This window comes from Hyaena hyaena, unplaced genomic scaffold (assembly GCF_003009895.1).
Source record: "Hyaena hyaena isolate Hyena2069 unplaced genomic scaffold, ASM300989v1 scaffold_693, whole genome shotgun sequence".
Lineage (NCBI taxonomy): Eukaryota > Metazoa > Chordata > Mammalia > Carnivora > Hyaenidae > Hyaena > Hyaena hyaena.
The window spans coordinates 623,202-647,220 of record NW_024081321.1 but is presented as its reverse complement, the minus strand read 5'-3'; the positions used below and the strand labels follow the sequence as shown (position 1 = coordinate 647,220).

General features: G+C 41.0%; 1 protein-coding gene across 2 annotated transcripts in view; it reads right to left on the bottom strand.

Annotated features, from left to right (window-relative positions):
- MBNL2 (muscleblind like splicing regulator 2) overlaps nucleotides 1-24,019 on the bottom strand; it is a 139,586-nt gene that overhangs the window by 16,432 nt on the left and 99,135 nt on the right. The window contains exons 6-7 of one of the 2 annotated variants that reach the window (XM_039217423.1): nucleotides 16,496-16,649; nucleotides 7,663-7,757 (exon numbers count right to left, since the gene is read on the bottom strand). In XM_039217423.1, coding sequence (XP_039073354.1) covers nucleotides 7,663-7,757; nucleotides 16,496-16,649 — 249 coding nt within the window. The remainder of the gene's footprint in view (nucleotides 1-7,662; nucleotides 7,758-16,495; nucleotides 16,650-24,019) is intronic. The other variant, XM_039217422.1, reaches the window with a different exon arrangement.

Sequence of the window (24,019 nt, the reverse complement as noted above, 5' to 3'; positions counted from 1 at the left end):
GGAGCTGATATTATGTCTTTAGGTGCTCTATACAAAAGAATTCTACCCAAGTTTCTCACCGTGAGGTGTAAATTATTCATGAAAAAAGAAAATGCACTAGATTACAACACTTACATAACTTAGCCTTTCCTTTGAGAATCTGCAGATACATTTATGAACTGAACCTCAGGGTCGTTTGGCCTGCAAAGCAGCTGCTTCTGAGGCAGAAAACTGAAAGGTCTATTGTCTTCTTATTTTCTGATTTCTTGAAGAGAAAAAACAACCTGCCTCCGTATGGCTCTCCTAGATCCAAGACCCACCCCTCCTCCAAAAGTGTCCTGACCCGTCTTGTTCCATCTGGATGCTGATGCCCGAGCCGCACTGCACCATGGAGTTTACACTCAAATTGCCAAGCAGCTTTAGCCAACAGTGTTAACTGAATGCAAGTCCTGAAATTTCAAGCATTTAGCTTTTTTTTTTTTTTTTTTACTTAGAGATATAGCGAGCTCCGATCTCTGTCCCCCTACACACACACACACACACACTCGCTTACTCACTGCTGCCTCTTTCCACAAAATATTTGATATGGCAGTTCTGTCTCACTGGAAGCAACCCGATCCATTACTGAAATGGAACCCTCTTCTATTGTCAGGACATCAGCAAAATGCTCAAGGTGGCTAAGGAGCTTTAGCAGCACAAAGTCAAATGCTGAGATAGATGTTCTCCCCCTGAGTACCAGTTACAAGGGCGTGATTTCGACACCTGTTGTCTGGGCCTCTCTGGAGCACAAAATAGTTCGGTTCCAGCTGCTTTCTAGAGTTTGTTCCCAGGAATGAGCAAACGGTGAGAAAGGAATTTGAGCATCTGTACACAGAGGCCAGTTACCACCGTGCGTTTTGGCAGAGGTAGCTCCCAGGAACCCACTTCCCCCACACCAACGCTTTACAGAACCAAGATTTTTCTTATGGAGGAAAAAAAAAAAAAAAAAAAGCAAAACCAAAAATGGGCTCCAAATGGGTCAAGTGGTGAATGGTGGGGAATGTTTAATGCCTCCTACGTTTATCCAAATATAGTCCTGGCAGATGGCTTTGCATAATAGATGTTTTATAAAACTCTTTGAGATGAGAGTTTAAGTAAAACATGACCTTGCCTTTCTAGATTTCTTTATTAGTACAGGCTAATCCAAAAATCTTTATACAAATAGTTTTGAGATGTTGTTCACATTTCTTTTTCAGAAGTAAAATCTGATGCTTTTAATCTTTTTTCTTCCCCCTCAAGTAATTTGTAGCAGGTCAGATAAAGCATAATATTATGAATCTGGTTGCATGTAATTACTATTTTTGATACGATATTGTTGAAGTTGGTTATCAGATATGGTAAATTTATAACCGGCAGGTATGGAAAATGGGATTTTCTGACTTAGAAATATTCTCATAAGTAGAGGGTTATATGTGTTAATTAAATATTACTAATTTTCAATACACTCTTCCTAAGGTCAACTTTTTGTTAAATGGATTTAATCTTTGGAGGAGTGTTTAAAAGATGTGACAAGACCTTGAGGTTATAATTTTAAACCTGAATCATCCCTTTTTGTAGATGTGATTGAGAGATTTTTTTTTAAACATATTGCCAGAAATATAACTTGTTTTCCCCAGCTTTAAAGGCACTGGTTGGGGAGAGGGTGCCTGGGTGGCTCATTCCGTTAAACATCTGACTTTCATTTTTGGCTCAGGTCATGATGTCACAGTTCATGAGTTTGAGCCCGGCATCGGACTCTGTGCTGAAAGTGCAGACCCTGTTTGGGATTCTTTCTCTCCCTGTCTCTGCCCTTTCTCCCTCCCTCTCTCTCAAAATAAGTAAATAAACTTAAAAAAATAAAATAAAACTACAGGTGGGGTGCTCCATAAAAAGCTTCCTGATTTCCAAGTTCAAGAATTGTTTCTTCTTAGCACAGGCTCATTTCCCAGAATGAATTAGCTGGATAATCACCCTCACTGCCCACATAGCTTCCGCCGTGGAAACATGGGCAGTGGTATTCACTTCAAATCTGGAGGGGCTCTTTCTTTCGAGCAAAGGCTTGGGAAGTCTTTGAGCTTCTGTGGCTGTGAAGTCTCATTTAGGTAGAAGTGGGAAGGCACATGGTAGAGGGAGGCACACCAGAGACGTGGGACCAGGGAGTTCACTCAACTGTTATCCCTGAAGGGACAGAATTCAGCTCCTACAGGGGCGACTTCCTGTGGTGAACCTTTCACCTTAGCCCAAATTTCTTTTTCTGCCACAGGACATTAATATTTGGATGGGTTTTGCCATGGAATAGTTTTTATGTTTCTCCTTGGTCAAAAGGAACTCTCCCCACATAAGCGGCAAAAGCAAGACAAAGTATGCCATCTGCCAGTGGCCACTGTCTCAGGTTGGACTCTTGTTAAAACCTTTCAACGGTCTCCAGAGACTCTCCTGCCTCAAATCTATCTGCTCACTCTCGCCATACTTCTGTTCTGTCAGCTATCCAGCTTACAGACCGCTATTGGCCAAATCAGGCAAAACCCCTGGCCTTGGTCCTATAAGGTCAGAATCAAACCCAAGGTCAGACTGTACCTCCCCATCCCCGGAAACTAAGGCTCTGACCAATCAGATTTCTCCCTCCCCGGAAACAGAGGCTCTGACCAATGAGAATGTTAGCTCTTGGCCTCACCTTTTACAGTCCCCTGCCCGCCTGTGCGCTTGCCATTCCTTCTCTCCTGCGATGATGCTCTGAGAAGCGTGCAGTAGCCTCAGAACCCAGAAGCCAGAAAAAGCACTTCTAGCTGTCGGGGGGGGGGGGGGGGGGGGGGGGGGGGGGGGGGGATGGCAGGGAAAGACTCACAGTATAAACTGTATCTTAATTGGACCTTCAAAGATGTTATTAGGTAAACTGAACGAACTCCGTATATAAATGAAGAAACTAAAACTTTAAGTGTATTTATTTGGAAACTAAACTCTCAAAACAACGTAGTTTTGAAACAACAACAACAAAAAAAGCAAGACAGCAGAGTCCTATAATAATTCAAGTTATAGGAATTTCAACCTGTACTCTTGTTAAATGAAATTTCTTACAATATGAAAAAACTAGGTAATCCATATACTAAGCTGAAAATCTTTTAATACCTCTACGTCTTTTAATGTGTACTCTGAGATTAAATTTGTCACAATATAGACATCTATAGATTAATACATTCTGACTATCTGTTGGGCTGAAACAGACTCATTTATATGGTGTTTTCATTTTCATATCTGACTGTCCTTGTTACCAGGCCCTTTGTTAGTCGGTGGGCAGATGTAAGAGTAAAGCCTGGGGGGAGTGATTCACACAAAAGAAGCCCATGAACCTAATAATGAATTCTTTTTGACGTTTTATTTTCTTCTTATCTTACTTATATAGATCCTGGTAGTAATTTTCAGTCTACTCACTGTTATAATATTACACAGAATATTCATATATGGTTATATATTATAATAATGTATATCAGCTATATGGTTTCCAAACATGACCTGGCTATTACATAACTAGCTCAAAGCCATGCTCAAGTTCAGTCCATCTCCATCCCCCCAGCCCTTGCCCCCCACTCCCCCCCCAGCATTCACGTTAGTTTGAGCTGCATGAGCAAGACTTCTTCATGTCCTCCTATAGGAACACAGTGTGTTGCTATTGGGTCTCACTTGAAAGACAGTTTATTTGGAGAAAGAAGTGACTTTTGCACATTTATAATGATGAGAAAGGTGGTATAGCACAGGTGGTTAAGAGCAAGGCTTCTGGACTCTGACTGCCCAAGACTCAGTTGCAGTAAGACCATTTATTCATTGTTTAACTTTGGCTAAGGTAGTTAACCTTTGCTTCAGTTTTACCATCTGTGAAATAGAGATGACCAAAGCTATACTCATAAGACTGTGGTTAAGGATTACATGAGTATATCTATTCACATGTATCCTCTCTCATACAATATAAAACACATGGCATGATTGGGGCGCCTGGGTGACTCAGTCGGTTAAGTGTCCGACTTTGGCTTAGGTCATGATCTCACGGTTCGTGGGTTCAAGCCCTGCGTCAGGCTCTGTGCTGACAGCCAGCTCAGAGCCTGGAGCCTATTTCGGATTCTGCGTCTCCCTCTCTCCCTGACCCTCCTCTGCTCACACTGTCTCTGTCTCTCAGAAATAAATGAAAAACATTAAAAAGAATATATGGCGTGATATATAATGTATTATATACTATATGAGAGAGAAATCAGTTAGAATAGTATATTGTACAAAATAAGTAGTTTGTAAATAATAATCTTATTAGCTAATGATTATTAAATGTAATTTGTATAGTAAGGCCCAAAGACCTTAGCTGAAAGAGGAAATAGCTGCTAAGAAATTTGTTTATTGCATTTTTGTTTATATACCTATGCCCAGAGTCAAACCACCAAAAGAATTATTTTATATTTCTCCCAAAGTATTTGGATTTTGTCTTCCATGAATTTCAAAGTCCAAGTCTAATTTCAGGTAAAACATTCATTGATTCTCAAACTCCAAGTCTAAGTTCAGTTAAAACGTTTATTGAATTTCCAACTACATGTGTAAGTTCAGTTAAAATTTTCATTGCGGGCCCCTTGATTCAGCCCTGAGAACAGACTTTTTAGGTTTGTTACCTATTCATCCTGGCTTATCCAGGGCTCACATGTAAAGGAAGAGCCTGGACCAGAGGATCTGCCACGGGATGTTTTGGTCTCTCTTCTTCCTTCTATGAATGACTTGTATCTGATTACAAATGCCTATGAGGTGTGAACTGTCTGAACTGCCAATCTAAATTGATCAAATGCACTGAAAGACTGTCAAAACCCCAGCGCGTTTTTGGCTAAAGACAGATCACTCCATGAAGGAAAAAGAAGGCAAGATGCTTATTGTGCCCTGAACTTGGAAACTGTTAGCACTACTTGCCATTTGGGAAGTGTCTACCTTCATACATCCCATACTTTGAGTCCAGCATAGCAGCGAAGGGACTGCAGGTTTGCTGGATCTTGGGGCTAGAAAGGACTATGGGGTGATCTAATGCTGGGCTCCCTTTCCCAAATGAGGAAACTGAGATTTACTATGTTTAAATGACACCTCATTCGCATGGATATGATACCATTGGAGTTTAAAGGGTGAGATTAACAAGACGATGACGTCATTTAACAGCCATCAGCATCCTCTGAATTCTGGATTCTGGGGCACCGGAAGAAGTTCCAAGTTCTTTTATGGCTGCTTCCCTCTTTGAAACTTGTTGAAAAGACGTGAAAAATATTCTATACAGAAAGTTCATATTTACAACTATTTCTTTTTCTGTGGTTTTCTTGTGCAAGCTGACCTTCCTGAAGAGCTGCTAAAGGATTTCTCTTCTTCATCACTGAAGTGGAGCCCAGCACTAGTACATCTGATAAACTGCAAGACCCAGGATCTAAGATTCTCGAAGCTACTGTCCGGTACTCCTTTAATAATATTTCTTTAAAGGCAGTTGAAGTTAAACCTGTTAATTCTCTTGCCAACCACAGTTGGCTGTGAAATGATGTATTTTAGCTTCTGCATATCCCATCTTCCTACCCAGCCACCCTGCATGTGTACACAAACCTGTATATGTACATGCAATCTCCCAAAGTTTTTCCCAGCAAAGGGAGCCAAAAAAAAAAAAAATATATATATATATATATATATGAGATGGGATTAAGTATTTACCATATTAATGGAATTTATGCTCAAACTCCACAGTATATCTTTATCTTGACTTCCTTTCCATTGTTAGGAAGTGTTTAACTTGGGGCACCTGGGTGGCTCACTCCGTTAAGCGGCTGACTTCAGCTCAGGTCATGATCTCACTGCTCGTGGGTTCAAGCCCTGCATCAGGCTCTGTGCTGACAGCTGGGAGCCTGGAGCTTGCTTCAGATTCTGTGTCTCCCTCTCTCTCTGCACCTCCCCCACTTGCACTGTTTCTGTCTCTCAAAAATAAATAAAACATAAAAATTTTTTTTAAAAAGAAGTGCTTAATTTGCCATAAAGTATAGTAAAATTCCACTGTAATGAATGCCCGTATATTATACTTCAAACTTGTTTTCTTAGGAAAGGACTTCATCACAAAAATTCTGTCAAAAACCACAAAAATGTGGTTCGAGAAGGCAGAGCTCAGACCTAAATATCCAGCTTCCTTATTACGAATGAGCAAATGAAAGGGATGCTTTGAACCTAGTTATGGAAGGGACACAAACTGTCTCTCCCTCTTCCAGCCCATCATTTCTTTTGAACCTTCCCAGCTAAGCCACTTCCCAGCTAAGAAACTTACTTGCTATTCTTTGTTATATCTGTTTGGAAGCTGAGTTGGTCTTCCTTAGAGGTAACGGGGCATTTTTGAGGTGGTGAGTGAAGAGCTGAAACGTTATCAGTAGTTCCTATCTGCTTCTGAGAGCATGTGTGGGCTCAGCACCCCACCCACCCCTTTCCTGCTTCACCACATTTCAGAGGACACAGTCTGACCTATCATGGGATTTTCCTTTTATTCCTTCATTCAAGTACCCTCACACTTGTCTCTTCAGTGATGGAATGCGTAGCACTGGAGTCACGCACTTGAACATAGACAGAAAGTGTGAATCAGCCCTTCTCACCTGCAAAACGCAGTCTGGAATCTGCCATGTATGCCCTGATATGATTTCTCCCAATTTCTCCCATTGGCTCGGACCTTCCCTCCAGCCTACTCCTATACATATTTTTATCTTTTATCAGTACAGTTGATTTTACTTGAAAAAAAAAAAAAAGCAAACTAAAAGCAAAATTAAAACCATTGGTCTTCCATGAAGAGAGGGCATGCGCAGTAATGTGTTTTTCCTATGCGAGGTTGAGAGTTTACGCTCCCCCACCCTCACGTGCGTCTCCCGTGCCAGGAGCACATGTTTGCGAGTTGGCTGGCTGGGGTTAGGGTCACGGTCAGCCTGTGATTACAGAGTGGGAAATAGCCAACTGGTTCTCACTGAGAACGAGGACATCCAGGGTCTTACCGGCACATGCATTAAACCAACAGAGTTAAACATCCCTAATTAGTTATATCCAGCCTTTGTGAACTCAGTGCCTACTCTTCCTCCTCCGGCACGCTTTGGCTCTGAGGCCAATATTGACACAAATTGTGAAGTGGGAACCAGTGAGTTTGGGAGCACAAACGACCAAGGCGAGATGTGGACAGGAATCATTCAGACCTCAAATTTGACCATGAAGGAAGGAGGGGAGACTTTTCTAAGAAGGTGAACTTGTTATCCTCCCCAGCGGGTGATAGACAGGGTCTGAACGAACTGAATCGAAATCTAGCCAGTTTTCAAGCTCGGCTTTTACGGTTTCTCTGTGGCAATTCACAAACCACTGGATACGTAACGCTGTACTAAAAGGAATTTAAGCCTATCAGGTTAATTACACAATATTAGGTACGAAAACAAACAGTGCAACACAAAACATAGCTACATCATTATTTGCAGTAAATGTTAACTCTAAATAAGTGCAACCTGTCCATAAATGCCGGCTATAAACTAATTAAAAAAATAAAATTTGATGGATAAACGTGAAAAAAAAATTCTCACCGAGAATTTTTTTTTTAAATATCAGCACTCATTTAGAGTTTGGGATTTGTGAAAGAAAGCTTTAAAAGGAGCAAACCTGATTGGCTGTGGCTGCTGCTGCGAAGGGGACACTTGTTGCAGGAGTTGTTGCTGCAGAGACAGTGGCTGACGTAGCGCTGTGCATCATGGGTACTTTCAGGAGGGGTACCATGGGAGCAATGAACAGGAGGGTGTAGCATTATGGTAATAGAAGTGGTATTTGGCATGGTGAATATCAGAGCAGCAAGCCATCATGGGTTAAACCAGCAGATGGCATGCAATCACAATGCAAAGCAAGGAAGCATGGGAGAGAAATAAAAAAGGGAAAATAGCTTATTACAAGTACAATTAAAGGAAGTTTTAAAACATAATCAGTGATTCCCAGAATGGCCAAAGTGGATCACTTTGGTTGATGTATTTATAAACATTTTACTTCTAACAACAGATCGTTCCCAATTCGGCGTCTGTGGTTGCTACATACTAATGGTCTCCTCTAAAGATGCGACAGGTAATGTCCAATGAAGTGAGAACATACGATACTTTATTTTTGTCATTCTAATAGGTCGGAGGCTCCACGTGTAGGCCCAATTTGGGGTAGGATATGCTTTGGAGGTAATCGGGGTGGAACGGAAAATTTTTGTCAACTTGGGGCTGCTTTTTTGAACTGAAATTGCTGGAGGCTGTGGGTTTTTCGGGGTTAAAAAATGGTAGAGCAAAATCTCGCGGCCTTGGTGTAAATTCTAACGCAGTTACTGTGAAATAGCCCAGCAAATTTTGCCAATGTTTATTTCTCTCTACCCTGAATGGGACGAATCCGCATGTCCTAAAGACAGACTTTTGTACCAAGGCACTGGATATATAGGGATAACTATGGATTATTCAAATTGAACATCTAAGGGAGTGCTAAAGCACAAATCATCATCACAAATAAATTGACACTTAAAATTAAAAAATGATAATAAAGCAAAGCAGTTCAGACATTGGTTTTCAAAATACATCCACTCATAATTTTTAGAAATAAATACTTCTGGGAAACTCTGATAACTCTAACACACAGCAAAGAGGAGATAAAGGCACACCACTATGAAACTTTAAAACATTGATGAAATTAGCCTGCCTTTCTGATAAAGTAAGCCTTTCTTTTCCTTACGCTAAACCGTATAAACTACAAAGAGAAACAGAATACAGATCATTTTAAAAAAGCAATACTTGTGGTTTTCTGTTTTGCAGTGGTTGCTCTAGCACAGTGGCTGTTCTGGTCACATTAAAATGGTCATTTTCTTCAATATACAAGTACATTTAAAAAAAAAATCCCCTACACATTAACTCTAAAGCCAAATAAGCCTTCAGATCTACCATTTCCTAAAGCATTTCTACCATCTTGGAAATAAATTTCAAGCAAGTGAAGGTACTGTACATAATATAAAAGACAAATAAAAAAAGGTTGAAACCTACCAATACTGGTAGCGGGTGTCATGCACAAAACTGACCCTGCATGTCATGCAATGGTAGGTGGAAAAAGTGAATAAAGGGAAAGAAACAGGTTAGCGGTTTAGAGTTAACATTCAAAGTGAGATTGAAGCACAACCAGAAATAAGTAGGGTTAGTTAACACAGTCTCTTAGAGTTATTCACATTTTTAGTTCAGACACAGATATATCTGACTTATCGGAAGCCAATATTACTCAAAGCTCACTCTTTAGATACTTTTCACACTTCTTATTCACATCCATTGACAGACATGATTCTTTTAAGAATGACATGTGACAATGCTACAGTGCCCTTCCTCTAAGACCTCAAGGTATTTTACAGACATTATCAAGGTCATCCTCTAAGGTAGGAAGTGGGTATTTTACAGATGAAAAATCTGAGGCATAGTAACTACTCCAAGGTCATGTGTAGTGTGAGTCAAGGGTAAGGCCCAAAATAGAATTCTGTTCCTAAATCCAGGTCAGGTTTCTATTTACTAGATTGTGCTGACCTTATGGCATTAAAAGTTTGCTTGTTTCGTGTCAAAAACAATGTGAAAATAAAAACAGTAATTAAGATTCCATATCCTCCAAACTAAAGGCTCACAGGTCAGGTGAATTTGGGACTACTGCTCATAAGCCCTACAGCGTAGGAAGACTGACATTTTTGTGACAGAATGACGTGGTATGGGATCTGTTTCTTGCCGTTAGATTCATCATTATAAAGGAGCGGTGCCTGGCAACAAAGCTTGAATATTATAGGGGCAAAATAGTGCAGAATTGGGGCTGAGTTAGCGCCAGGGCTAGCGATTTTGTCATGGCTACTAGTCGGTGACCTCTGAGGGAGACCCTTGGCAAAACTCCTAGGCAATCTCAGGTTGGCATCCAGTGGAGGGAGGGAGGGAGGGAAGATTTCATTCCTTCCAGGGGAGCTGCCTTCTCTGTGGGTGGCCTTATTAATGTACTTGAATCAGAGAACTCTGACAATGAAGAGAAATGTATGTTGTAGAGTACCAAACAACCCCGAATTATCTACTTCCAGTTCAGTTCCTTAGACTAAAAATCAAGAGAGTATAAGGATTATGTACCTGAAGGTTGGGGGTCACGTAGGTGACAGAACATTTGTTTGTAATGAATGAAGGAAAACAAATGGATGTGCGCACTTAGGGTTTTAAAACTGTCTTCTGAGATACGAGGTCAAGAATCTGGGATGTGAAGGCCTTTATTCTCTCTGCCAAACTGTTCACACCTGAGGGGTACTTTCTGCCTGATGGACGTTTTGGTCACGCTGATGTTAACTAGTCAGGAAAAGAGGCTATTTCACTGGGCTATTAATGGAGTCTTCAGCAAACATGTGCTAATAGTCAGATTTCTCACACACACGCACACACACGCGCACACACAGGCACACCTCAGGATTCTTCTCCTTCTCTTTCTCTCACCCTGTCTTCCTAATCTTCATAACCAAACTTCTGGAAAGTTACCTTCACATAATTTTCACTTCCTTGACCCCACGTATTCTTCAATCCTTTCCATTTTGGCTTTCATTTTCATGTCTTCACTCCAATTGCTAACGTCACCAAGAACTCAGTATTTCTACAATCAGTAGGAAGTCTTCCATTTTCATCTAACTTCCTGCGTCTTGGTAACATTTAGCATTTAGCCACTCCCTCCATAATAACCTAGTCTTTTCCCTTGGATTTTCTGATAACCCAGATACACATGCACACATGAGCGCGCGCAAACGCGCGCACACACACGTACACACACACACACACTATATCTTTATATGCTGGAGTTTTTCAGGACTCAGTTCTGGTTCCTTTTCACCTATTCTATGCTTTTTCCCAGCATATCATCCATTTATGATATCATTAAACCCAGGATTTAAACATTATCGACGAGCTCAAGGCTTCCACATTTATGCACCCACCTTCCCTCTTGATATTCCCTCCTCCAGCTCACCAAAAAAACCAAAGCAATCCTGCTTCTAAAATGCATCTTGAATTTCGCTGTCTGTGCATCTCTACCACCACCTCTCCAGTCCTGATCGCCATGGTCTCCAGGCTGGGCCCTCCAATGACGTCCTCACTGGTCTTCCTGCTTGTCTTCCCATCCCCTGCTTAATCCAATCTCCACTGTGCTGTCAGCGTAAACCTTTCTAAATACAGGTCTGTCTGCTTCTCTGCTGGAAACAATTCACTGCCTTCTCATTGCTTTTAGGATAAAGGCCCCCTAGGGTCCAGTCTCTATCTCCCTGGCTTGTTCCACCCCCCTCTCCAGAGGCCGGCACCGTGACCCAGGCAGATTCGTCTTTCATTTCTTTGAACTGAACACATCACACTTTTGTCCTCCCTTTGGGCTTCCCACAAGCTGTCCCCTCTCTGCCTGGAATCATCCTCGCCCTCCTCTTTTTATCTTCCAGGTCTCAAGGCATATATCACTTCTTTAGAAAACTGTTCAATTGCTCTTTTACCTACCTCCACATGCCACTCAAATCAGCTTTCTATTTTCAAGCTTATTGAACTCTATTTTTTCATTCATAGGACGTATAAAACGTTTAAGTTATATGTTTCTATGGGCATTTTTTGAACATCCATCTCTCCTCATCTACTGTAAACTCGGAGGGCAGCGTTCATGTCCGTCTAGGTCTCTGGGGCACATAGTAGGTGGACAATGGGTTGAATGAGTGTTCTCAGCCAATAGGGAGGGTAGTGGGAGCAATCTGATCCTAAACCTTATTAAAAGTACCCACTTTGTAAATGATTTCCTTTCAGAGTGACCCACGGCTGGATTCAAAGTGATGCCTATAAAAATGCTGTTATTCTCTTGCATTCCAACGTGGAGGGGTCTTGGAGGGCTTTCCTGTGTCATGGATGCGAATGTCACGGGGTTGAAAACTATCAGCGGCAGCTCCGGCAGCCACACTGAGCCAGGACTAAACGTGTCACTTCAGCTTCAGTTCAGGCTGTGGCTGAAATGCTCAACGAAATTAATTCGAGGAGCCTCTCCTTCTTCTATGTGCTTGAAAAATGATATAAATATCGGCAACATATACCTTTTGTTGTGCGTGGCTGTCTTACTCAGCGCCAGAGTCTGGCCCTCATCTTCTTTTCTGCCTTTGCACCCCAGCTCCCGCCGCTTGCACTTCGCTCTGCAGCTAAAAGGAATAACTTGCTCTTCCTCAAATATGCCCTCCGCAACCTAAGCTGTCTCGCCCTGCCCGGGATGCTCTTTGTCCACTGGTAAAATCTCCCTTTCAAAGTCCTAAGCAAATTTCTTCTCCTTTAGAGAGTTCTTTCTTTCTCAGGATTCTCTGTCACCACCAGCCACTGCACACGCTGATGGCCCTAATGCAGAGCCTCTTTCTGCACTCTCAAATAGCTCTGCTCATGCCCCAAGGGGCCCTTGACGCCCTGCATTGTATTGATTTTTGCCTCCTTCTGAAGTCCGTTGTAGTCTCATTACTGGATCTGGAACCCAGAACTAACTATGCGTTCAAGAACTGTTTGCCGAAGTAAGTGGGACAAATAGATTCTGCTGTGGTTGTACAGTAGATACAGTTTCCACTAAAATGCTGACAGATCTTTCACCAAGGTGTGTGATAACCTTACGTAACATTATGGTTTCTGATCATTAGGCAATATTTGTGCTAACAATTTTCCTTCTACTGGTTATTCCCTACATCCAGTATAATGAAATATATCAAGGAAGGAGTCGGTGGGTCATTTTGTTCTCACCGGCTGAGGCATTTCCCTCAGGCACTAATTCTGTCAACAAAGACTTCTCAACTGTTCTCTGCTTCGGTTGCACAAATATTCCAGCTCTGGAATCTGTGAGTTAGGGTTCTCTGGATATTTCCATTAATTATATTTTCCACTTTGCAGCATAGACACAGCCTCGGTTTTTCCATCTGCAAAATGCCAATAATTACGCCTGCTGCCGGCAGAATGATCTTGAAGAACAATGAGAAAATGCCTATACGAACACTTACAGTAACTCAGAATAAACCTGTCAGAGAAATGCCAAGAATTATTACCCTGCTATTTTTGTAAGTGTGTGTGGTTTTTGCCACTTCCTTAACATAGCAAAGGAAAAGTATTAACTGCTAGATTAAAATAATCCCTATCCAAAAAAAAAGGAGAAAAGGAAAAGTCCCACCCACCACAAACGTGCTAGGGCATCAACCAAGGTGATAATTATATTAGCGTGGTTTGGGAGAAGAATCTCATGTTTTGCATGATATTTTACATTATGATCTCCATAGCCTGGAGGCAGAATTTGTAAAATCCAAATTCATACTGTGTCAACGGGAGAGTTTTAGTACCAGATCAAAAAACTTCGCTATGGGTGACAAATGGTAGGTAGACATAGTGTGGTGATCATTTCACAGTGTATACAAATATCAGATCATTATGCTGTACACCTGAAACTGATAGAGTGTTCTGTGTCAATTATACCTCGGTGGGAAAAAAGAAAAAATAAAATTTAGGGATCTTAAAAAAAAAAAAACAACAACCCCCAGGGACCTGGGTGGCTCAGTTGGTTAAGTGTTTGACCTCGGCTCAGGTCATGAGCTCATGGTTCGTGGGTTCGAGCCTCGCGTCGGGCTCTGTGCTGACTGCCAGCTCAGAGCCTGGAGCCTACTTCGGATTCTGTGTCTCTCTCTCTGTGACCTTCCCCTGCTCATGCTCACACTGTCTCTCTCTCGCTCTCTCTCAGAAATAAATAAAAAACATTAAAAAATTCTTTAAAAAAAAATCCCAAAATTGTACTATGAATGACTTCTTAGTAAAGGGTGGCCTCCAGGAGAACACGGAGTGCTTTTTGTTTCATATATATGATAAATATTAATATAAAGTATTTATAGAAAAGCCAAAATCTGTCATGTTAAAAATAATGGGCCCACCCATCTACCAAGTTACAAAACTTATTTTTGAACATCATCACTTAATTTGCAGACATTGAAGACAACAGTGATTCACAATGATCATTATCATTACCATTTTAAAATTAAGTTGAAAATGTGGTTTATGAGAAAGAAAGCCTGAAGTAAAAAACTAGAGCCAAGATAAACACTAAAATTTCTGTTCTAGATTTAAGTGGGGGAGAGATTACGCTAATTGCCTTGTGAGAAAATTATTTTCTCTTTCATCATTTAAGAAAAACATGCGAAAACTTCTTAGAAGTTGAAATACCATTTCAGAGTACGAGAGCTACATGGTTGTTCACTATGATATCGATATCATGGTACAGATGGAAACACTTGTAATTCACAGATTTAAGTGGGCTAGGACCCACTTTTTGGCTCCCAAAGTCCACACAGTTGAGGGTTGCCGGACACACTTGGACAGTTTTTAAAGAATCCAGCAGGGGGCAGAAGTACTCAAGCACAGCAACCAGTACAGCCTATCGGTCCTCGATACAATCATTTCATCAACAATAATCAGGCCACTGCATAAGGGATGTTATCCAGTCTTGCTTTGGAAGTCTTTAAATGGTTTCCAGGTGGAATATTTTTAGGTGAGGGTCCTTTCAGTGATTTAACGGAGCAGTCATTACTGGCTTGAAGTGTTAAATGCGAGTTAAGAGGCCTTCACATTTTTACACGACTAAGTTCCAGGGTTTCAAAGGCATTCCCAGGAAATTGTTCTGAAATTATTACCCAGTCTCCAGAAACAGACTTGTCCTTTTATGTTTTACCCCTCGGTACATTCTTCCCTGATTTTTTTTCTCTTAAAATATCTAGTGACGAGGTCTATAAAATAAGACACTTCTAGAAATCCTACAAGACCTCGAGATAAGTTTACCTACTAGTAATTATTTTACAAACATGCTCCATCTAGTGGATTGCAATTACACGGCCCACTGTTCTACACCTGCACTGAAATGTCACTAGTTAAGGTTGTAATCGCATAGGAGGGAAGCCCCAATAAGTACTGATACAGAGACTCACTCTATAGGTCTGTGAATCTATGTAAGAGAAGAGCGGAAGTAAAATATGAAAACTAAACACTAAGAACCATTTTACTTACATAATTTATATCTTTACTATAATAAATACTGTTAACAGGTTGACAATTCATTTCGAAGTGTAGCTTTTATACAAAGAATACCATAGAAATAGTGATTCTATTCCCTCCTACGTTAATTCCTGATATGCTACAGGATTGAAAGAAATGGAAAATAAACCCCAAAAGTCCAACCGTGTGGATTAGAACTAACAAGCTCTTTTGGATAAAATTGTTGTTCATCTACATTTACCTTCGAGTCACTCTCATGGCATGAAAATTTTGACTTCCAAACTAAGAACTCAATGGATAGTCTTCTCACAAAAGCCTACATTACTCTCTGATTCTTCTTCATTTTTTTTTAAACACTAGATTTTATTTATTTTGGGAACATTATCTCTGCTTCTAACATAGACTAAAAAGTCAATACCATGGTCAATGTATGGTGACTGTGTGTTTGTATATGGTGTATGTAGGTCTGGGGTCAGGGAGGTGGGTACAAAAAGGAGGGTTGACATGCTTTGCATTCTGTCTCTTCACTTTTATCTCATGTTTTATGTCTGCCGAGCTGTAAGGGAGAACTCTGTGACTCCACATACGGAAGCCAGGTGGTGTCACGTCATGGTACGTTGGACAGGTCACAGGGAAACTAGGTACCGGGTCTTTGTCTCATTAGCTGTGCCACCTTGGGAAGTCACCTCACATTTAGGGGGCCTCAGTTTTCTCATCTGTAAAACGATCGAGCGGATGAGGAGATCACTAAGAATCCTTTAAACTTCGAGATTCTGTGATTAATATAATCCATCTCTTAGTGGAATGATACAGTTAATGGACCTTAGCAGCTAAGATTATCAGGCATTGGCTCGGAAACTGAGAAAAGAGCTCTATTTGTGCACTTGGTGAAGCTGAGAACGATGGAGAAAGAGAGAGAATGGATGTAAAATATGAGAAGAGGATTGCTTTAATTTGAAGAGCCTTGGTTTTTTTAGTGCTCTGAATAGGAATAGAAAAAAAAAGGTTAGTATTTACTGGAATTGCTATTTTTAGGTCATTCAGGGTTAATGACAAATCTCAACGGTCACACATAAAAAGGCCTTATTGACATAAAAAATTGTACACAGCATGTGCAAATACAAGAAACCAAAAGGCCTAACCGCTATTTGCCTCTGCTGGTCTCACTCTGACACTTAGCTCTCTACAATATTTGGCTTTAGACACCTGACCGTCTCTCGCTATCATCCAAGCCAGGTAAATGTATATCTAGACAGCTAGGACAATGAGGAGTTTCAGGCTGTATTGACTATACCTTTACAAGCAAACTAGATGCCACCGAACAGCTTTGAGGGATGAGAAGAAAGCACATGACCAGAAGGGCACACGGACACAGGACTCGGAGCTGTCAGGGCACGTACCTGTTGGGATGAATGCCGTGTGTTGCTGCAGCTGGGCGCTGCTGAGAGCCTGCTGGTAGTGCAGCACGCTGGGGTTGAACACCGTGCTGGCACCGTTGTTCTTTTCAAGTGCTTGTCTCTTTGGTAAAGGGTGAAGAGCACCGGGGGGAAAGGCCTAGAAGGAAAGAATCGGATACGACATGTATAACTCGAAGTAACCACACCTGCCGTGTCCACAGAGATCATCAATTCCAACATTCTTTTTTTCAAAATGGCAGCTAAGGAGATGCCTGGGCCATGCACCTTAATTTAAACAGCGGCAATGTCGAATGAGTGAGACTTTGTTATTGAGAGCGGAAGCATGACTTCTGTCACCCAAAACGGTAGCATCTCAACTAAGGAAAAGAAAAACTATCAAGCAACACCAAAAAAAAAAAAAAAAAAAAAAAAAAAAAGCTTTTAAAACGAGTTAAACTATTCTAAGGGATGGAAAGAAGCATTTGTTATATTATTAATACCTATTCTCTTCGTTAACTAAACGGCAAGTTCTTGGATTAAGAATTATAATGTGCATTTTTCCGAGGCAAGTACTTTAAATTTGCTTCACTCGTTTGGAAAAGGTATTAAAATTTGTTAGGATTAATTCATTTCACATATTACGTATGAAAATGAGATGGCTAAACACCTTATTGAGTTTTTTCCATTAATTAATAGTAACGATTGTTTGCAACCAATTTTTTACAAGTAATACAAATCTCAGATGGTTCTCTGAAAAGCTACATGCAAAGCGAAAGGTGAAAGGTCAAAGTACCAGGTCTACAGATGCTTCGAGAGGTCGCTTCATTGCTTTGGCAGTCGACTGAGTCTTTTAATAACAGGCAGCGAGCACATGATGGCAGTGGGCCAATGGGATTCAAGCGAATTAACATACAGGTAAACAGCAAGCAGAGGTGCATCATGGGAACGGCATTGCATTGTGGATAGGTGAGAAGGAAAAAAATATTCTGAATGCAATATACAACGTACAAAACACTAGGCATGCACAACAACAAAAATGTTCTCTAAAGAAATGAATATTACACCTTAAATTAGTATTGAAGCAAAAATGCATCTACTATACCTTAGTTAAAAGCATATAAGAGAGTAAAATATAGATGTTTGAAATTCAGGAAAGTTAATTAAAACAGCAGCTTGCATACACACCATAAGCATTTTTTATATTGCTTCAGGAAAAAAATGCAAAACTTTCAAGGGCCATAGGACTGATGAACTTCTGATAAGTTAGTTTTCAAACGTAAAATAACAAATATACTAAGTAGAAGATCCAAGTCGGAAAAAAAGATATCATCTTTAACTTTTAGAAAAATAGCTGGTAACGAAGATCTAGCCTAACAAAATGAAGTGGCAAACTGAGACAAAAAATTCAGGCAAAAAAATATTCAAACACAAGATTATTGAGGCGAAACTGTTTGGGTTTGGATCTTAATTTTTTGTCTGAATCACGTGGCTAATTGTCTCAATTCTTCTCTTCACTCTGCTAGCATGGATCTTGCAATGCGGAACAAGGTTCCAAACTTAACAAGTTTTGAATTTGAATCGTAAGTTTCTCAAATTTCCCACTCTCGTCCCATTTTACTGTTTCTAATGACTAACTTATCATCCATTCTATGTTTTCTACTACATTTGAAATCATAATTCAGTTTATCTCAAACAACTTACCGGATTAGGCTAAGAAAATACCCTTTAAAAAGGTATTTAGTGTTCTCAGGTATCAGACTAATTTATATTTAATAATTCTATTCGTAATTTCAGCTATAATCAGTGACCAACCCAGTTAATGAGAAGTGGAAATCGTGGCTAGAACAAGTTACGACAGCTAAAAAGAGCAAACAGCTAAAAAAAAAAATAGCGAAGGACTGCTTGATATATTAGATGTAAAATAATATTTTTAACTTATAACCATATTTTGGGGCAGACTGTCTCATTTAAGCAGCTGAAATAATAACAAATATTGATTGATTTAGACCATAGCGAAAAAATTTTCCTAGTCCTGGATCACTGCTGTAAAAAATGGAAAATTCTATGATGGAATTCTGTGAAAATAAAAATAAAGTAAAAGGAATAGCTCCAATGCAAATAAAAAATGAAATACCCCCTTTTTTATGGGTAGCACAATAGGTAAATCCCTAAGGTTTGTGTAATCAATACAAAACGTGATATTCTAAAGTTCGGAGTTGGAATCATGGCATTTGCAATAAAATGAGATAGTACTAAACTCTCAAAAATGGGAAACAATTAATGATATTGTTTTCTGCAAATAAAGGCCTTTTCATCATCATTTGATGATTCAAGATCAAAAGTATAGAGATGCCAGGAGGTAAAGATGGGCAAGGTAGGCAGCAACAAAGTGGATATGGAAAGGACTGAAGGCAGAGAAGAGATTTAGAACGTCCAACAGAGAAATGTTTTGGAAGGCAGTCTTAAGAGAGGCCATTAAATAATATAAAATCAGTGTTCTGGAAGTAGAATTGCAACATTTTTAAAACCCAGAGAGCCCCACAATAAGAAAACTTCTTTGCACTAGATGTTCTTTCTTCAGATGTAAATCCCCCATTATGTAACTTCCATGACACCACATTAGTTTAAGAACTTGGGTTGCTGTAGAGTTTTTACACTGCTAAATAATGCGTTTCTTCAAGCTCAGATTCATCTGTGCTAACTATATAAGGCTGCACAGCCCGTTCTCACAGAGTGCACTGAGTACACAAACTCACAATCAGTTTGGTCTCAACTTCCTGGACTCTGTTCTGCTCTCCCCTGTTTCCAGTCCTTGGGAGTTCCAGAGCAAATGTAATGTCGGGTTGATTTTGTCTGCTGTGCTAACTGCAAGAGTGATTATGTCTCCAAAGACTGGCATTTATGAATGAAATTTTGATTTAACAAAGCATCATTCAATGAGGTCTCCAAGTAGAAGAAGAAATATTAAATATGTCTCCCTAAGATAATCACCTGGAAGGCTAATGCTCTTTTTTTCTGATTTTAGACTGATGAAACTTAATGTCCACAGAAGTCAGAATAACTTAGGAATGTCAGAACACTGAGGGCTCTAAACTGAGCCGGCCAGCAACACCATCTCCTTCTCTCCCCCTGCATACTGTGGGTTATCTTTACTAGACAAAAATATTGTGTCTTTTCTTTCCTTTTTTTAAAGGTTTATATTTATTTACAAAGAAATAAGACATATCCTAAACAGGCTCTGCACTGTCAGCACAGAGTCCGAAGTGGGGCTCGAACCCACGAACCGTAAGATCATGACCTGAGCCAAAATCAAGAGTCAGATGCTTAACTGACTGAGCCACCCACGGGCCTCTATATCATGTCTTTTCCTGGAAACAGTAAGTTTTCGAAGGTTGGGCATACATATTAGGATCTTGCACACCTTATGCTTTGAAACACACGTGTAGAATGTAGTTTAAAAAAATCCGTGTGGATTCATAACCACATTATAATATGGATTTGTGGTACACAGATATTCTGCTTTAGAGCAATGACTTGACTGCTGTCCTGTGTTTACCTACACTGAAAGGTCTTCAGGCTTAGACTCGACCTTAGAGACCAACAAGCTTGGCGGATCATGGGAGCTTCCTTAGGTCCTTAAGCAGAGAAAGAAGTTCTTTAGTTGGGCCTCTACTATGTGGCGAACACTTGGCATCCATTTTTTGCTGGCCTCACCAACGTTTTGGACCCTCTGCCCTTTCTGGACCACCTCCAAGTTTGGGTACATCCAGCCACATAGTTCTTTCTCTGGATCAAAGAACAACCCAACCGTGAGTCAGTGCATGCCAGCCAAGGGCCCATGCCGGGCATTGTGGGCAAAGACCAACTCTGTCCTCAGAGTCAGAAAACCCTGGTGACGATAATCAGAACTGCCATCTTAACGTGGAAGAAGGGGATGCAGACAAATAGTGTGGAATTCAAAGTTGCTGTGCATGTTTTCTTGAACAGTTGAAACTTATCTCACTGATGACAGCGGCCCCGTTTCCTTTCACAAAACAGGAATCTCCCGTGTAGCCCCATTTTGTAGGATGTGAAGAAAGACTGCTTGCTTAAAGATCAGATATCCTTTGTGTGAAAATTACCAAACAGAAGTTCTGTCTGCCTTATTTTCACATTTAAAAAAAATTCTGGTGAGGATGAGGCTCACGTTTTAAGACATATTGTAAAAGAAGAAGGCTCTAAAGGAATTAAATGTCTCCTTTTCTGGAATCAAAGCTTTAAATGTGTTTCAGCGTCCAATTAATCAAAAGAAGGGGAAGTCCCTGGACAATAATACAAATTGCATTATAGAAATTCTTTGTGTTCAGATATGGAACCCAGGTGAATGGAATATTAATATCTTCTGACTGCACTCATCACTCTCATTTGTTCTTTTAAATAAGGAAATAAAATAAGAGGTATTTTTCAGTGTGTTGAGCAATCTTGCTCCTAGCGTAAGAATACTTTGACTTCATCCAACAACTGCATCTCAGTGGGTTCAAATGAGCCTCTCACTTCAACTAAAAAGATATGACAGATTCAATAATTTTCATGTCATTGTCAGAAAGACGCTGGCTTTTGTTCTGAAGCTACGTTCCTTTGGGTTGTCTTTGACAATGTTGCAAGATCGCCCGAAAGATCCCCTGAAATATCAGAACTCCAAATTTGGGCACAGTGTAACCCTCTGGGAAACTACAGTAACTACGTACACTGACATCCACTGCAATATCTCTATGCGTCTTGATGAGTGTGATATGAAAATGCACAGAAGGGCACGGGGAAGGGCACACAGAGAAGTCGTCTTGATTTTAAAATACTAAGCTGAGGAATGACATGTTTGTGTAAATGGCCATTTCTTCTCTTATCCCCATCAACCCAAGTCACCTACCATTGACATAAAGTGGCTTCACTGTTCCTTCAGTGATTGAAATCTATATCTCTGTATCTCTATATCTATACATATAGATATATATACCTATATATCTCTATATCTCTGTATCTATAGATATCTCTATCTCTATCTCTATATATTATAGTTGATACTTCTAATAAACAGCCAGATACAATCAAGGCTCAGATAAATTCAGGGCTCAGTCCTAAGGTCGCTATTAGTACCAGTGGCTTGTATCCACAGGTATTTGAAATTCAGGGAATGGGGCACCTGGGTGGCTCAGTCGGTTAAGCGCCCGACTTCAGCTCAGGTCATGATCTCACGGTTCAGGGGCCCGAGGCCCAGTTGGGCTCTGTGCTGACAGCTCAGAGCCTGGAGCCTCCCTCTCTCTCTGCCTCTCCCCCACTCACATTCTCTCTCTCTCTCTCAAAAATAATTAAAAAAATTAAAAAAAAAAGAAGTACAGGGACTATTTTTTTCATATTCCCAGAACCTCATCTCATACCCCAGTGGCCAGAGATGGCTATTGTGACCTAGGCTGAGCCAACCATAGCACGCTCTTACTCTAACCATGAAGCCACCAAAATGACCTTTAACTGCTTCTTTAGTCTTTCTAATTAGAACTGCCGTAGATGCAGGCATCCTCATCTCTGTTTTACTTCGACTCCCTTTGGAGGGCATCACATGAAGTCCAAAGTTTTTATGTCTCTTGCAACCACAGTCCTGACTAGCCTTCGGGATATCCTTGGTACCCAGTTATGATCTATAATATTAGTGCAGAGGAAAAAGTGTTATTTGGGCCTAACAGTCAGTACACCAGTTAGGGTAAATTGGGGCTGGCCTAAAATAATGATCGCAATGGAAACAGTTTTACTTCTTTTTTTTTAAGTTTATTTATTTTTGAGAGAGAGAGAGAGAGAGAGAGAGAGAGAGAATCCCAAGCAGGCTCTCTGCCAGCACAGGCCCGAAGCAGGGCTCGATCCCACAAACCATAAGATCATGACCTGAGCTGAAATCAAGAGTCAGACACTTAACAGACTGAACGACTCAGGCACCCCAAGTTTTGCTTCTTATAGAATGAGATCTTCACTAAGAGGATGGTAAGACAGATGCCACATTGGAGAAATGCTCACAAGAAGAGTTCCTTTCTCATCAGCATTAAGTAACTAATTTACTCTCCTCCCTGCCCCCTGTTCCCAATTATAATCAGTTTTGCAAACCTGCTCTTTTACTAGAACAAGAGAGAGGGCGAATTTGTCTATATTGTACGACAGGCTCTCTCTCTCTTGTGGTTGCATACACCTGTGCGTATATATAGAAACTCACACATTCAGAAAAATCACTGTTCTGTCCAGGGATGTAAGACTAAGGAGACATGAGGAAAAAGCACCAAAGCCTCAGAGGCTCTGAGGAGAAGCCGTGAGAGACATGGAGGACCAGTACTCAGGATGCTTGGAAACAGGATCAGATCGGAAGGGTCTGTATAGCCACACGTGGTGCACTAAGTGGTAATCACGTGAGGACAGGCTCTGTGCCTTTCTCCCTGTGTCCCTGGCCCTCACGGGGCCAGGCCTTTGAAAACATTTGGGGAAAGAATGTTGAATAACAGGAACTTTTTATGCCTAACAGCTACGCTTGCATTTTGATCAGTTATCCAAGTCTGAGGTGGCGGCTGCTGGTTAGAATACGGTGTTGTAAAGTACACTCTTCACCTCTGAAGCTGTCTGTCTCTTCCAAGGGAGGACTGGCCAGTCAGTCTTTCCTTCTGCACTGGACCCCATTATGCATTTCCATCTTCACTGAGGAGCAATGTGGCTCTCACTTACTGAACTCCAAGCTCCTGGAGGGGAAGGAAGCCTGCTTATTGTACGTATGCTACGAGCAAGTGTCTCCTGCGCGGCAGGTCTCATTAAATGTTTCGGGGCACCTGGGTGGCTCCGTCGGTTGAGCTTCCGATCTCAGGTCATGATCTCATGGTTCATGGGTTTGAGCCCCACACCGGGCTCTGTGCTGACAGCTCAGAGTCTGAAGCCTGCTTCAGATTCTGTGTGTGTGTGTGTGTGTGTGTGTGTGTGTCTGCCTCTCCCATGCTTGTGCTCTGTCTCTCAAAAATAAATAAACGTTAAAAGAATTTAAATGTTTTGAATGAATGAGTGAAAGAATGAGTGAATGCACAGAGTCTATCATATACTAAAATAGGCTTCTGACAAGCCAGAGACCTCACGTTAAAACAAATTAACTAGAAATTTCTACAACCTAGTGTGCTGCACAGGGGACTGCCATGAGAGTTCCCAAAATATGGCCGCTGCCCAGGCCACACCCAGATGAATTAAATAAGAGACTCTAGGGGGAAGAGACTGATGTCGGAACCTTTCAGGGCCCCTCGGGTAATTCCAAAATAGAGCCCAGTTTGAGAACCAGTGTTCCAGGCAGGTGCCTGTCAACTGTTCGTGTGGATGCAGAACACTTGAGCATATTTTAGAATTAGAATTCGGATCCCAAAGGTCTGGGGTGGGGCCTGCGAGTCGAGCTGTAACAGGCTCCCCAGCCTTGGTGAGGAGGAGGAGGAGGAGGAGGAGGAGGAGGAGGAGGAGGAGGCGGCGGCGGCAGGGACAGCT